Source organism: Loxodonta africana, chromosome 3 (genome assembly GCF_030014295.1).
Source record: "Loxodonta africana isolate mLoxAfr1 chromosome 3, mLoxAfr1.hap2, whole genome shotgun sequence".
Classification (NCBI taxonomy): Eukaryota; Metazoa; Chordata; class Mammalia; order Proboscidea; family Elephantidae; genus Loxodonta; species Loxodonta africana.
In genome coordinates, this window is record NC_087344.1 from 102,596,550 (window position 1) to 102,613,904 (window position 17,355).

General features: G+C 36.4%; 1 protein-coding gene across 4 annotated transcripts in view; it reads right to left on the reverse strand.

Annotated features, from left to right (window-relative positions):
- Positions 1–17,355, reverse strand: part of DOCK7 (dedicator of cytokinesis 7) — a 271,372-nt gene that overhangs the window by 23,859 nt on the left and 230,158 nt on the right. For all 4 annotated transcript variants that reach the window (XM_064282069.1, XM_064282072.1, XM_064282070.1 and 1 more), the window contains 4 exons: positions 16,040–16,171; positions 5,742–5,876; positions 3,600–3,689; positions 3,239–3,475 (listed from right to left, as the gene is read on the reverse strand). In XM_064282069.1, the coding sequence (XP_064138139.1) occupies positions 3,239–3,475; positions 3,600–3,689; positions 5,742–5,876; positions 16,040–16,171 (594 nt within the window). The remainder of the gene's footprint in view (positions 1–3,238; positions 3,476–3,599; positions 3,690–5,741; positions 5,877–16,039; positions 16,172–17,355) is intronic.

Sequence of the window (17,355 nt, forward strand, 5' to 3'; positions counted from 1 at the left end):
TCCTCAAGCTGAAAAAACTGAAGAAAAAATTCAAGCCTAGAGTTGCAATAGTGAAGGATCCTATGGGGAAAATATTAAACGACGCAGGAAGCATCAAAAGAAGATGGAAGGAATACACAGAGTCATTATACCAAAAAGAATTAGTTGATATTCAACCATTTCAAGAGGTGGCATATGATCAGGAACCGATGGTACTGAAGGAAGAAGTCCAAGCTGCTCTGAAGGCATTGGTGAAAAACAAGGCTCCAGGAATTGATGGAATATCAATTGAGATGTTTCAACAAAAAGATGCAGTGCTGGAGGTACTCACTCATCTATGCCAAGAATTATGGAAGACAGCTTCCTGGCCAACTGACTGGAAGAGATCCATATTTATGCCTATTCCCAAGAAAGGTGATCCAACCGAACGTGGAAATTATAGAACAATATCATTAATATCACACGCAAGCAAAATTCTGCTGAAGATCATTCAAAAACGGCTGCAGCAGTGTATCGACAGGGAACTGCCAGAAATTCAGGCTGGTTTCAGAAGAGGATGTGGAACCAGAGATATCATTGCTGATGTCAGATGGATCCTGGCTGAAAGCAGAGAATACCAGAAGGATGTTTACCTGTGTTTTATTGACTATGCAAAGGCATTCGACTGTGGATCATAACAAATTATGGATAATGTTGCAAAGAATGGGAATTCCAGAACTCTTAATTGTGCTCATGAGGAACCTTTACATAGATCAAGTGGCAGTTGTTTGGACAGAACAAGGGGATACTAAGTGGTTTAAAGTCAGGAAAGGTGTGCGTCAGGGTTGTATTCTTTCACCGTATCTATTTAATCTGTATGCTGGACTACATGAAGAAGAACGGGGCATCAGGATTGGAGGAAGACTCATTAACAACCTGCATTATGCAAATGACACAACCTTGCTTGCTGAAAGTGAAGAGGACTTGAAGCACTTACTAATGAAGATCAAAGACCACGGCCTTCAGTATGGACTGTACATCAACATAAAGAAAACAAAAATCCTCACAACTGTACCAGTGAGCAACATCATGATAAACGGAGAAAAGATTGAAGTTGTCAAGGATTTCATTTTACTTGGATCCACAATCAACAGCCATGGAAGCAGCAGTCAAGAAATCAAAAGACGCATGGAATACTGTGCATCGATAAAGAAAAGTGAGAAATCTGTGAAACATTTCATAACATGGAGGAACCTGGAAGGCACTATGCTGAGTGAAATTAGTCAGTTGCAAAAGGACAAACATTATAGAAGACCACTATTATAAGAACTTGAGAAATAGTTTAAACTGAGAAGAAAACATTCTTTTGTGGTTACAAGAGAAGGGAGTGTGGGAGGGTAGGAGAGGGGTATTCACTAACTAGTTGGTAGATAAGAACTACTTTAGGTAAAGGGAAAGACAACATGCAATACAGGCGAGGTCAGCACAACTGGACTAAACCAAAAGCAAAGCAGTTTCCTGAATAAACTGAGTGCTTCGAAGGCCAGTGTAGCAGGGGCAGGGGTTTGGGGACCATGATTTCAGGGGACATCTAAGTCAACTGGCATCATAAAATCTATTAAGAAAACATTCTGCATCCCACTTTGAAGAGTGTCGTCTGGGGCCTTCAACACTAGCAAGCAGCCATCTAAGATGCATCAATTGGTCTCGACCCACCTGGATCAAAGGAGAATGAAGAGCACCAAGGATACAAGGTTAATTACGAGCCCAAGAGACAGAAAGGGCCACATGTACCAGAGACTATACCATCCTGAGACCAGAAGAACTAGATGGTGCCTGGCTATAGCCGATGACTGCCCTGACAGGGAACACAACAGAGAACCCCTGAGGGAGCTGGAGAGCAGTGGGATGCAGACCCCAAATTCTCATAAAAAGACCAGACTTAACGGTCTGACTGAGACTGGAAGGACCCCGGTGGTCATGGCCCCTAGATCTTCTGTTGGCCCAGGACAGGAACCATTCCCTAAGCCAACTCTTCAGACATGGATTGGACTGGACAATGAGTTGGAGAGGGATGCTGGTGAGGAATGAGTTTCTTGGATCAGGTGGACACTTGAGACTATGTTGGCATCTCCTGCCTGGAAGGGAGATGAGAAGGTAGAGGGGGTTAGAAGCTGGCGAAATGGACATGAAAAGAGAGAGTGGAGAGGGAGAGTGGGCTGTCTCATTAGTGGGAGAGTAATTGGGAGTATGTAGGAAGGTGTATATAAGTTTCTATGTGAGTGACTGACTTGATCCGTAAACTTTCACTTAGAGCACAATAAAAATTATTAAAAAAAAAAAAAGACGCATCGCATTGGGTAAATCTGCTGCAAAGGACCTTTTTAAAGCGTTGAAGAGCAAAGATGTCACCCTGAAGACTAAGGTGCCCCTGACCCGAGCCATGGTATTTTCAATCACATCATATGCATGTGAAAGCTGGACAATGAATAAGGAAGGCCGAAGAAGAATTGACGCCTTTGAATTGTGGTGTTGGTGAAAAATACTGAATATACCATGGACTGCCAGAAGAACAAACAAATCTGTCTTAGAAGAAGTACAACCAGAATGCTGCTTAGAGGCAAGGATGGCGAGACTGCGTCTTACATACTTTGGACATGTTGTCAGGAGGGATCAGTCCCTGGGGAAGGACATCATGCTTCGCAGAGTACAGGGTCAGCAGAAAAGAGGAAGACCCTCAATGAGGTGGATTGACACAGTGGCTGTAACAATAAGCTCAAGCATAACAATGATTTTAAGGATGGCTCAAGACCGGGCGGTGTTTCGTTCTGTTGTGCATAGGGTCAGTATGAGTCGGAACTGACTCGATGGCACCTACCAACAACAACAAGCTGAGAGTAAACTAGGGACTGAGATAAAGTTAAAAATGGATGACTCAAAAATGGGTAAAGTTCTAGTATGTTAACATATGAGAGGTGGTACGCATCTTCTGCTACATCCACATTGGTGGCTCCAATATACTGATTTCACTAATGCCTATACTTCCCTACACGTGGAGTTCCTGGGTGGTGTAAATGGTTAAGTGTTTGACTACTAACCAATAAATTGGTAGTTTGAACCCACCTGAGGTGCCTTGAAAGAAAAGCCTGGTGATCTACTTCCAAAAGATCACAGCCTTGAAAGCCCAATGGAGTGCAGTTCTACTCTGCACATCTAGGGTCGCCATGAGTTAGAATGGACTCAATGAGAACTGGTTTGGTTTTTTTTTTTTTGGACTTACCTCTTCTTTGTGAGTGACATTGACCCTTGTTTTAATATAAGGAAAGGCATGTGAAGTAGTCAGAATGGTCTTCCGCTTAAACTGTTCATGAAGTTCCCCATGGGCACGACCATCTAAAGTGAAGGGTGTACAGTACATGAAACGGCGAAGATTATAATTTTTATCAAAATACGTGATTCTGTCCTTCATCTCATATGTGTCAAAGTACGGCTCCACGTAGGTAATCTGAATATATGCCTGGGAAAAGAAAAAGTCCTTCATTTCTTCACTGCTAAATCATCATTTAGTTTTTCTCAAACAAAATTCATATGGAGGGTCTCAAAGATATGCTTATATGTCATTAGTGTCCAGTCAACCTTACCTTGTTAGGATCTAATTTACATTTGTCTACAAGATTAGAGTCCTTGATTACTTCAACCACATCCTCTCCAAATCTCTCTCCATAAAATCCCTAAAATAAAGGGGAAAAAAATCTTTTATGCGAAGTTAACAAAATTAGAAAACAGAGAAAGCCTCTGATGAAGACCCTTGTGTAAAATTAGTGCATTTAGTAAGTTCTTGTATATCCATGCCAATAATTCAAAATAATTATTATTTAGGTTCACAAAATTTTTCATCTATCAAATCAGCATGGTCTCAAGTCTACATTTATTTGATATGATTACCATCCACTCACTTTAAATAACACAGTATATAATTAAACAATTTTTTCCAATATAAATTCCAGGTTCCATAAGAGTTCCTCAAGAAAAACAAAAAAGGGAACAGAAAGCAAAGACAAAACAAACTCATCATTTTTGATGTACAGCATCTCACTTTTATTGAATTTACTGTGGCCTCATTTCTTGTAGATCATGGGTCAATGAAAAAGTGTTATTTTTATTACTGATTTAAGGTAACATTCTAGACTCTTCAATTACATGCATTGATCTTTTAAGATTTTACATAGGTTTAGATTTTGAAAGAAAAACCCTAGGCCTAAAAAGTGGCCTTATGTCAGAACATAATGCCTTTTCCATATGACACTATGTAGCTTGGGCATGGGTAGGGCTATTCAAAACGAAAAAGTAAACCCAAATCTTCAAAAGAGAACCTCCAAGGTAATTTTTATGACTGGGTAAGTTTGGGGAACGCTGTCTTAATGAACATTTCTCAAGACTTACCTAGCCCCTTGGACTGAATTGTGCCCCCAGTCCCCAAAATATGTTGAAGGCCTAATCCCTGTGCCTCTTTGGAAATAAAGTCTTTCTTTGAAGATGTTATCAGTTAAGGAGATCACACGGGAACAGGGTGGGTCCCAATCCCTTCTGACGGTGACTTATAAAAGGCAGCAACAGATAGAGTCACACAGCAGTAAGACACCATGTGAAGATACAATCTATAAGGCAAGGAATGCCAAGAGACACCTGGGACTACCAAGAGCTGGAAGAGACAAGAAGGATCTGCCCTTAGAGCAGACAGAGAAACATGGCCCTGTCAACACCCTGAATTCAACTCCTAGCCTCCAGAACTGTGAGACAGTAAATTTCTGTTCTTTAAAGCCACTTTGTGATATTTACCTACTTTGTGGTATTTTGTTATGGCAGCCCAAGGAAACTACGATGCCTCTTAGAACAAAGGCCACAGTTTAGCGTATTTAAGAAAGTTGAATGTTATATAAAAATATAACATTCAAGAAATAAACATTAGCTGAGAATAAAAACAAGCCTACAGCAATGCTTCTTTAACTTTCCTGTGAACACAAAGCACCTGAGGATCTTGTTAAAATGCAGATTTTGATTCAGAAGGTCTGGGGTGGGACCTGAGATTCTGCATTTCAAACAACCTCCCAGGTGATTCCAATGCCTCTGTTCCACAGACCACACTGAGTAGCAAGAATAGAAAAAGGCTGGAAAGAATTACTATAAAAGACAAGACAGGTTAGCCTGATAAATATGAACGCCAATCATTTACGGTAAAAATTAAGAAGTTCTAAAGGTTAAGGGATTCTAAGAGGTGTTAAGATCTGATTTCAGGTTTTTAAGTTCAAAAGGTATCTCACTGGGAACCAGTTAAGCCAAAGAGATTATGCCCTTGGTCAGAAGTTTCCTGAGGTTCTAGTTCTACTTAATCTCTAAAAAAAAAAGCTGCTACTTAATCCCTTATGCCTTTTTTCTCTAAGATATGAGTAATACTATACGTTTCTCTGTAAGTCAGAGGAATTCTGAGCGATATGTGGATTTCCAAAATATGTGTGAAAATAAATCCTCAAAAAAATGAAGTTAATACTATTACTTTACTGTTGCCATAAAAGATATTACAAGGGTATGGTTGTATCTATCACAATTCCATATCCCATAAGGGAATAGTTTATTTGGCAAGACTTGGCTTATTAAATGATTAGATCTGATCTGCAAATTCAACTCATCTTAAAAAAAAGAAAAAAATTTTTTTTTTTTATGATCCACTCATCATAGAGAATACAAATTAAAGATGACATTTTATGAACCACCACAGCATTCACCTCCAATCTGTGAGATATCTCTGCAAGTTTGGTTATTGCAGGCTCCTTGTAAACAAATTCTTGTTCATCCAAATCCCCGAACTTGGTTCCATAAAAACCAACACGAAAATAGGTGCCAAACATCCGCTTACCATCCTAGGTTTAGGAAAATGAAGAAACTTTAATATAACATCTTTTTCTTTACATTATGTTTAGATGGCTTCAGTGTAAAATTTCTAAAAACATTTCATAAAGTTTTAAATAAAATTTTCATTAGTTTATTATTTCTTAAATGAAGGTAAAAGAAATACTGCTGTATGTTTTAAATCCATACAATTGAGACAGATCATATCCTTAATATGCAAAGTGTTTAGTGTAACACGGACTAGATCTTAACTGTCCTGAAATTAGAGCACAGTAAGTACATAAAGTTAAATTTAAAAACATTAACTTTTTTTTTAGTTAGCAGTGACCTTCATGTAATACCTTTACATAGACTAAACGAGATCACAAAAGTTAAGAGCCAAGCACAGCACCTGGCATAAAGTAGGCAACAAGTAAATGTGAAGACCCTCCCAAAGCACCAAAGCATGAAAATTGTATCATCTTTATCCTATCCTTCTGCTGATAAAAATATCTAGGTGTGGAAGAGTAACTAAAAATTTAACAAAAAGGAAAAAACTTTGAATGAAAGATAATAAAAAATTTTGAGATCAGTTGGTTATTCTATATCCCCCAAACCACCCACTGCATGCATTGACCCCACACTCATTTCAAGTATAAGGTACACTAAGGTCACTTTAACTCACAAGAAGAACCTGAAGACAAATTCCTTCAATAAAGATAAATAGTTGGAAGCTTTCTATATAATTCTTACAATTCAGATACAAAGCTGTTTAAGAAGAACTTGGTGGTGGCTCTTGTATACGTAGACATACATACGTATTTTAATAAATCTAAATTCTCATTAAGCCTAATCTGCTTTATACTTATGTTTTCAGTATTGAGTTCTTCCTTGGAAAGGCAAAAGCCTACATGAAGTATGCCAAAAGTGTTACAGGTAATTAAGCAAAATAGGAAACTTGGTTCCTTAATTTGCCAGTTTTAGAAAAAAAGATTACAGTGATTTAAAAAAAAACCCAAAAACTCCATCTTTTTGTTTTTATTTGTAGAAATAAACTTTTAAAGAAAAGTGTCTTTGGAACTAAAGAAACTTAAGGTTTCTAATCTAAAACACACACACACACACACACTTTCCAAGATTATTTTATTTCAAAATTTAACAAATTAACTTTATAATTAACTGATTTCCACAGCAAATGATATCTTTAGATGGATTCAACCAAAATTCTGATTAATTATGGACTAATATCATAACAGTAAAATTTGACATAATCAAGGAATAGAGGCATTGCATTGGAAATCTGAGAAAATTAATAATTTGTTATTTTTATCTTCAAAATATCAGATACATATATACATTCCTACTTTTTAAAACAGCCTATATTAAAAATATTATTGTTATGGCTGTAATCCTCTCAGAGGTTTCCAATTTAAAACACTATAGTATACAGTGGAAACCCAGGTTGCATAGTGGCTAAGTGCTACGGCTGCTAACCAAAGGGTCAGCAGTTTGAATCCGCCAGGTGCTCCTTGGAAACTCTATGGGGCAGTTCTACTCTGTCCTATAGGGTCACTATGAGTCAGAATTGACTCGACAGCAATGGGTTATAGTATACAGTACTAATTCTTCAATATTGTGGCCCTTTAAATATTTGAAGACAGGTTAGGATTTGTTTCCCCTAGCTAAGCTTTCCAGTTCTCTATCAATCCTGATATGATAGGAATTACTATTTCTTTGCATTTTATTAGTTTGTCAATGCCATTTTCTAAAATGTGGTATCCCAGAAATAGACACAATACTGCTGATGTGATCTGATCAGTGAAGGTATCAATGGGCTCACTGCTTCCCTGGATCTAAACACTGAATTTTATTAATGTAGCTTAAAACTGAAATAGTTACTGAGCAGCTAGCCATTTTAAACACTTCTTACATCGTTTCTCATATTGACATTCAGTTCACAGAAAAAAATTTGAGTGCTTATTATGTGTTAGCCACTCTTCATCCTCAGTAATAAGAAAATAAAGATAAGACTCAGTTTCTGCTATCAAGGAACTCAACAAAGTCAGACACATATATTCGAATAATCACAATATGTGCCATATTAGTATGTACACAGTAAAAAGTATCAAGAAAGAAACAATCAATTCTGGTAGAGTCAGGTCACAAAACAGCTGACCCATAAACAGGGTCCTACAACTCAAAAGAATTGGCCAAGTGATAGGGGAGGGAAGAGAGGCCATTTCAGCAGAGGGGAAAAAAAATAAGCAAGGTATAAAGTCATAAAACAGAATGTATGTAAATGAAACCATTCATTCATTCAACAGATATTTACTGAGTGCCTACTATGTGTCAGCAAACTGTTCTAGACATTTGTAATAAATCAGTCAACAGAAGAAACAAAGATCCCTGCCATCTTAGGGACATAACATTCTTGTGGGTAAGAAAGACAATAAACCAAAAACACATAAGCAAATTACTTAATATGTTAGAGAGAGCTAAGTCCTATAGGGGAAGGGGTTAAGAGAGGTAGGGGTGTGTGTGTGTGTGCGCGTGTGTGCGTGTCTGTAAGGTAGATCAGGAGGCCTGGGTGGAGGTAGCAATTTAAAAGAAGGTGATTAGGGCAGGTCTCATCAAGAAGGTGACATCTGAAAGAAGACTTGGAGGTGAGAAAAACCAAAAACCAAATCCACTGCTGGTGAGTCAATTCTGACTCATAAAGACCCTACAGGACAGGGTAGCACTGCCCCACAGGGTTTCCAAGGAATGCCTGGTAGATTTGAACTGCTGACCTTTTGGTTAGCAGCCACAGCACTTAACCATTATGGCACCAGGGTTTCCAGTTATTTATGAGAATCTGGAAGAGGTAGGTGCATTCTAGGCAGAGGAAACAGCCAGTGCAGAAGCCCTATGGCAGGAGCCTGCCTAGTGTGTTTGGGGTACAGGAAGGTGACCAGTATGACTGGAGCAGGTAACCAAGGGGGAGAATAGGAGGAGAGAAGGTCAGAAAGGAATCTGACACTATTGGAATTTAAAATGAACGTGTGTGTGTGTGTGTGTGTGTGTGTGTGTACTCAAATGAGGGAGGAAGTGGCAGGGGATAGGGCTAGGCAAGGCTAAGAGTCTGAGTAAATTTATTTTCAACTGTGAAAATAAGTTCTCTAGCATGAAACTACTGGCCCTGTACAGTTCAGGAAAGCATGATCACATAGCCACACCTTCTGGAAAAACATAGCTTCATCTTTATTTCTTCTTCAGTTTTGGACCATAGGACGATAGCTATTTTTCCTTTCAATTAAAGAAGAAAAAAATCCACTTTCCTATGATCTAGTTCATTTTTTTTTTTTTTTTTTTTTTTAGCATTACTTTACTTTGCTGTTATGAATTCTTCCTAAACGTCCCATTACTCCTACATCCAGATTTTTCTTTCCCAGAAGTTCTACTTAGTGCCTCCACAATCTTCTGGGCAATGAAGCTCATCCCAGACAAGTAAATTCACCTAGCGTATCTCTAAATTGCTGAGGTCTCTTATGACATATACATTTTAAATCTGTTCTAGTTCTGTTATCTTTATTCTAGTAAGAACATTCTGTTGGGCTAGTTGTGTATTTCCACAATGACATCACTTGTATAACTTCTTTTATACTCACCCAAATGTTTTCCACTATGCTTTCTTCAAGTTAACTGATTTCCATATAGGTACAGCAGTTTTACACATAGTGGCAATCTCCCTTCCCTACTAGCAGAGTTATTCCTCTTAAAGAGATATTCACCTTTATCAGTTCATTATTACAGATCCCAACTTGGGAATATAACACGTTAGATTTTATTAACCAAACTGTGTTAAGATTTTAGGTAATAGTAGTAATAACAACAATAACAATAATCATCATAGAACAACAAAAATAATGACCTCCAACATTTTTTGAGTACTTACTACATGCCAGACATTGGCTAACCACTTTACACTATATCAATTCTTATCACAACCCTCTAAGTACCATTATTTTCATCCTCATTTTATAGATAAGGAAATGTAACTTGTCCAAGGTCATGTTGTTGGTAACTGCTGGAGCTGGGAGTTAAACCCCAATATATTTGTCACCGAGTCTAAGCTCTTAATTAAGCGATATGTTTACTATACTCCATATACTGGTATATAAAAACTGTGACGTTTAGTATGATTCCTCAAATCATCTTACACTTCTCTGATGTTTTTCCTTGAGAATTTCCTTGAGAGCTACTGAGCACCTCTTTCCCTATGTTTTTTGTATTACAAACATATTACAGCACTGTTCTCTACTTTAATTATTTCTGTGTGTTTGCATCTCCTTCCTGTGTATTCCAGTATAAAGATCAAGTTGGTGGTTTACCTACAAACATACTCTTCTAAGATATATCCTACTCCACTCCTTATCTGAAGTTCAGTTTTTACTATTATACGTCCCAGTCCAGGGGGAAAAAAATCGTGTTCAGTATCATCTACGTAGTAAATGTTTACTCTCTATTTCTTTTTCTCCTCAAAGGGCAGAACACAGTCAGTTGTATGGTATCTCATCAAGTGCTCAGTCATGGGTCTATTATCAGCGAGTTGCCAACTACTAGAAAGTATCTATTCCTAGAGATAAGATCCTTCCTACTCAACTTTGTTTTCCTTAGCTTTCTTCAGATCTAACTTCTTCCTGAGGTCAAGACTTGTGGTTGTTTTACACCTACAGTGTTCTAATTTCTCCTTTAGAATATCACATTTTTCCACGCAAGTGTCTCAAAGTACTTGTTTTAATTATGGTTGAGTTGTATGCCATTGAGCCGATCCCAACTCATATTGACCCTACAGGACACAGTAGAACGGCCCCATAAGTTTTCCTAGGCTGTAATCTTTACGGGAGCAGACCGCTTGGTCTTTTCTCCCATGAAGTGGCTGGTGAGTTTGAACTGACAACTTTTCAGTTAGCAGCCAGCACTTAACCACTGTGCCACAAAGGCTCCTTGATGGTGCTCTACCCTCTTGGATTTTTTTTTTTTTTTCACGACTTGCTTTCAGAGCCCCCAACCCCCATTTTAATTTGCTGTTTCTAATTCTGCTCTAACTTTTACTTGCTTGGATGAGTTATTTTATCTCACTCAGCTTTAGTGCTGACTAAAGCACGTAAAAATTCAACAGAGGCCAGTGAGCCAGAAGTATGGCCAGTATTTCTAATCACATAAAAACCAAAATACTGGTTCATATTCATGTCTATCCAGTTCAATGATAAGAGATAAGATCATTTTGCATGATTTCAATCTCAAAAGTTAGGGTATCCCACATTTCTTTAAGTACTCAGAAGAGAGAGTTAAGATCAACAAAGCTAAGCTCATCTTCTCTAGCCTTTCTAGAGACTGCAAGACATGTCTACTAGGGTAGTAGTATTCCCCTTAAAGGAATATGTGGTAAGCTTTTACAAAAGAAAAAAGTACCATATGACTCTATGTTATCAATGTTTGAGGTCTAATTTTTCTGAAAACCCAAAATTTGCATTAGTCTACTTCTGATTAAAAAATTAATCACTATTTGATAAACGGATAAATATATCTTTTAAAACAGAAAATACATACACAACACAGTGTGAAATGGTTATAAAAATTTCCATGTAGAAATTCAACACCTTTGCCTTTTTCCAAAAATAATTAAAAATGCAGTCATAAGAAAGAAATGATTACTTTAATTCCTATTATTTCATGCAAAATACAAGGGCTTTTAATAAAGACAAAATAAAAGCAAACGCTAAACAGCTATTAAGATATTGAAACTGGCAGAGCAAATAACAGCCACCATGATTCATGAAGTGTTCATGGTTTATCTTGCATGGTAAATAACTTACCAAGTTGGTAAGCATCAAGTTTTGGAGTTAACTTTTGAGCACACATGTACACACGCACGCACCTACAAAGCTTTGCCAACTCAATTTGTACCAAATCAAGGAGCATAATGAAAAACAAATACATTGCTATTATATAAGCCCAGAAAGCCTTTTTCTGTAAGTCAGAGAGTGAGTTATCAATTCAAGCAGCCTTTCTACAATAAATACATTACCCTCACTAGATTTCAATCCAGTGAGAGTTTTATGAGAATCTTAGGAAATTAGCTGGCACGGCTTTTAGATAAAATGAACTTACTGGAGTTTACACAGAGTCAAAAAGAAAAATATTCACAAGGTAGAAACTTACCACAATAGACAATAGTAAAAGTAGGGAGTAGGGTCAGCAACCAGGGGCAAGAGAAGAGAAAACAGAAAGCATTTTAATTAGGGAAATTTCAAAACAAATAAGCAGCAAATGGTAGCAAACACATTTTTAAAATGCAAGCATCCATTAAAGTTTTACAAGAGAAAAGCAAATTACAAGCGTGCAACAAATTTAGAAGCTACAGAGCTAAAGGTCCAGTAAAAGATGGTGACATGAATATAAACAAGAAAATAAAGTCTGTGTAACTTTTACCATGCAATACACATGATGACAGAATGATATTAATGTCATACCAGTGAAAATTATACCTTTCAGGGGTCGATTTAGCATCAAGCAAACTAATAATAAACTGCTCAGAGGTATCAATATATTCTTTTGTGTCTAATTCTCGGCTAATTCTATTTCATGTTAGGAAATCCATAGGGAACTTTTTCACTCATAGGAAATCATGGCAAGTCTCTTGAGAAATGTCTTCACTGGGCCATAGAAATGAGTGTTTAGATATTAATAAAGTCACACACATTTAATCTGGAGAATTAAAATAGATGTAAAAGTACTGGCTGCATCTGAAGAAAAGCAAAATGTGGGTACTACTTGAGAAATAGAAGAAAACTCAATACCAAAAAAAAAAAAAAACCTGTTGCCATTAAGTCAATTCCGACTCATAGCGACTCCATAGGACATAGTGGAATTGCCCCAAAGGGTTTCCAAGGAGTGGCTGGTGGGTTCAAACTACTGACTTTTTCGGTTAGCAGCTGAGCTCTTAACCATTGCACCACCAGGGCTCCTATATACCTAAGCTTTTTTCTTTGGGACCTCAAATAAGGATTGCAATGAAAACGAGATAGAGAAGGCCTAAGGTGTTTAATCACGATAGGCCTAACTGAAAAGAGGCAAAGCAGACAACTTCACAAAATATACCTAGTTTTAAACAAACCTGATTTATTAATACCTTGCTTTACCTCATTAAAATGAATTAAGACATGTTTTATAGAATTTTTTCCCTTTACAGAAAAATTTAAAATAATGGTAATCAGCTGGTATTTTTCAAATAAGATTTAATTTATATAGGACTTTGCCGGAGCCTAACTACTACATAAAGGAAAGCACACACAGTCTTCATTAAACTACAGTATGTTTTAAAAACTGTCATAATATGAGGTCAAATCAAATTTCAAATTCTCTGAAGTTCTTCATCCCCTCTCCCAATAAAATTTAAATGACAAGAGTGAATTTCTTTCCTCATCAGTGCTTATACTAAAGGTGAAGTAAAGTAAATGCAAATTAACACTTATTTTATCAACTCTAAGATGCACAATTTTGGGCCACATTTTAGTATCTCTGTAATTGGTATTCATCTTTCAGCTAACATGATGTCCTGGTTTAATACACAGGACTTTTTTTCTTACAGATACTTAAAATTGTATGTCTTACAACTGATGGCATCTTAGATTAGACGAAATAGAGTATTTTCTATTTGCACCTCTGAGCAATAACACATAAATCGACCTCTGCAAAATGAGGTGAAACAATACGGTTAAAAACAAGATAAATCTGTGTATAAATGTTGATGAAAGAAAATGCTTTACAGGATAAAAACAAACTAGAGTGATGACAAAGTGGCTCATTTACCAAAGAATCTCATTAGTGCAACGTATCGATTTCCATGCACTGCCTACAACCTCTTAATAATAAATTTCTTCAAATAACTTACGGTATTTTTACAAAATTTCTTTGGTTAATGAATTCAGTTGACAGCAGATAGCAACAGAATGCCCACAGCTAGCACATGTGGGCAAAGCATTGGCATAAGAAATCTGATCAAATCAATCTATTAGTGTCTTTAACTAACTAAAACATTACCTACCTCCCAGCCAGTACTCTGTATAATAAAAAGTAAAAAAGGGCAAGTCATAAAAAAAAAAAACTGTTTAAAAAGAACGAAAAAGGCCAAAGGAAGTTCAGTAGCGTAAGGCACCATATACCACGAATTACTCTCCATGAATAAAAAAGTTACCAGGATACTTCAAATAACATATTCTTTCATTTAAAACCTGTGATTTTATAAAATTTTTGTTCCAAATGTAGTACAGGCAGTCCCCGGGTTACGAACCTCCAACTTAACGACAACTCGTACTTAAGAACGACTGCCGTAAAGCCTATCGTACTAAAACTTTGACTTAAATACAATGGATCGTGATATCGAACGCATGTACTACTTTGTGACGCTCATAAAAACACTGCGTACTTTAAGTGTTGTTTTATATGCATAGAAAGGTAAAATATATGCCACATACTAAGACAAACATTTGACTAAGTGATGCTAAATAAGCACCACGTGTACATGTTCCGACTTACCTACAAATTCAACTTAAAGACAGACTTAGGAACGGATCTTGTTTGTAATCAGGGGACTACCTGTAGCTAAAATTTTGCAATTAAAATGCTTTAATAAGTGTAAACACAAATTTTGAGGAAAAAGCCAGCTGCTTGTTCCATTTCTGTTTTTACACTGGGTCTCTAACTAAGGTGAACTGCACTTCACTGAACTACCCAGGTTAAATTGGACTACAAATTGCAATTTCGCTCAAGTGCCATTAACAAAAATGAATGAAATTTTCTTAGAAACTAATAGCTCTAGATGTTCCAGATCTTACGTGTGTAATTTTCTATGGGAGCTACAGAGGCTGGGATGAAGTTTTTTTTACAGTACATGTACAACTGACTACAAAAAGACCCATCTGTTATGATCATGAAACCTAAAAAATCTTTTGCAACTTCAATATTTTAGTGGATGAAAATAAAATTCTGGCTTAACAGTATAGCAGTCCTATTTTAAGATTGTTAAAGTTTTCCAGATCACATCAATTCCAGAACAAGTTAAGCTCATGGCAAGAAAAAGCCTTTGCCTGTTGCCATCGAGTTGATTCTGACTCATAGTAACAGTATAGGACAGAGCAGAACTGCTCCATGTGGTTTCCAAGGAGCGTCTGGTGGATTCAAACTGCTGACCTTTCGGTTAGCAGACGTAACACTTAATGACTACGCCACCAGGGTTTCCACAGCAAGAAAGGGAAAGTCAAGTTGAGAGACAATAAATAGGACTAGTTCTGAATACAGAGGTGGATAATCAGTACTCCACCTCCTTCTTAGATAATGGCAGCAGCAGTGCAGGGAAGGGGATAGTAAAGTAGAGAAAGAGAAGGCTGGCTCAACAGGATATTTCAGAGTATTTTGATGGAGCCAAGGATTTAGTTTTAGGGAAATCAATTGCTAATAACCTGCTTCATTTTTAAACCCATTCGATTTCATTTTAATTTTGGTGATAATATGCAGCGTCCACAATGAACTATAAAAATCAAGCACTGAGATCATATCAGTATAGTCAAATATACAGAAGCAACCTTTTTATTATTCTCACTAAATATTTTTTCATATTAAAAATATAACAAAGGACACTTGAACACAAACACCTAGGAAAAACAGTAAAAATTCAGTTGAATTCATTAAAAATATTAGGAGTTTATAAACTTTCATATCATTTAATAAACAGTTAACTTAAATATTAAAACTTCTTGGCAGCAAAAGAATAGAATTAAAAAATCAGATTCAGAATGATAACTTTACCATTGTGAAACAAAAAAATAACAATTTTTTAAAAATTTACTAACTACAAGGGCACTATGAGCCAGAATCGACTCAATGGCAGTGGGTTTTGGTAGTCATTTTTTAAAAAATGGGGGGGTGGGGGAGGCTTTGTGGAAAGTTTATGATGATCATAATCTACTATAAGTAAATCCATTTTTTATTACTGAAACTTGCTTTAGCCATAAATTGCCATTTTGACATTTGCTCATTTGTAACTTGATTAAAATGGTCTTCTCATGGGGTTTAATCTGACATCAGTAAATGCAACATTCATGCTTTTAGAGTTTTCTCCATTTATTCTGAAGCTATATATCGGAATCATTACCTGATGAACAATTTTGCTGAATGCTTCTTGAAGTTTACCATGAATTGTGGATAGTTTCTTTGCGTCCCGATTAGCTTCATGAATAGGAATCAGTACTTTGTAAACCTCATTAACTGCTTCATACATGCCAGCCTATAAGAATAATTTTTGTAAGATGTTCATTTGTTTTGTAACAATAAGAAAGTGAAATAATTACAATTTATAAATTCACAATACTTCTACTAATACCACTTAAGCTTTTCCGACAAAAAATAAAAAATTGTGGAAACACTAACAATTTTTAATTTATTCAGCCTTAATTTAAAAAGTTTGCATAATGTATAGTCTCTGTACGGATGGATATGTGTGTGGGAATACACTTACATATGTATATTATAAACTTTTATAGTGACCAATTCTAAGCAGAGGAATAAAATAAATCCAATTATTACAAAATTCACAAATACTTCTATAATCAGATAACCTGTGGCCTCCTAGGAAACCAAAATCATTTACTTTTCTGACCTAATAAATTGGTACAGATATTTTCAACTTATGAAATCTCCTGTGGAAAAATGACTGATCTTTACCTAAACACCAGGAGGTTTTGAACCATCATATTTTCTTCTATTGTATGACAGCTGGCCAATGGTTGCTGTGGACCAGATGTGTTTGTACCATTGCTCCATTTCCCTATTCTTAATACTGAATTGAAGGATGTAGTGAGGGAGGAGAGAGATGTTTTCCAAAGTCATGGAGTTCTCACTGCCTCACAAGTTAGCAAACACTTCCCAAGGAAACCACTATATGGTCCTTTTATTTCCTAGTCAGGTAACAGAAATAAATTTAACTAATAATGTAGCTGTAATAGTGAAATATACTTAGTGTAACCAGTAATTATTTTCATCAAGGTTAAATAGATTAATTGAAAAATAATGTGATCCACAATTATAAACCACCAGTTGCCACTGATTAGAAGTCTGTTTCATAACGTCTTTAACAGGTGATTTTTTGGAAGTAGATTGCCAGGCCTTTCTTCTAAGAATCCTCTGGGTAGACATGAACCATCAAGCTTTCAGTTAGCAGCTGCGTGCATCCTATAATATAGAACAGTGTTTTCCGATCTAAATTCCCAACTGTGAGTTGCAAAATTACACACACTCAACATAAAGTGTGTATTTATTAAAACATTCCATAAACACCAAAAAAAATTTTTCTCTTGCTAATTCAGACAAGTTAAAACTCAAGGAGCAGGAATCTAGGGGAGGAACTGGGGAGTCAAGGACCTAAAAGGCAAGAAGCTTTAAAGAGTACCAACATCTAACATTTTAAGTCTA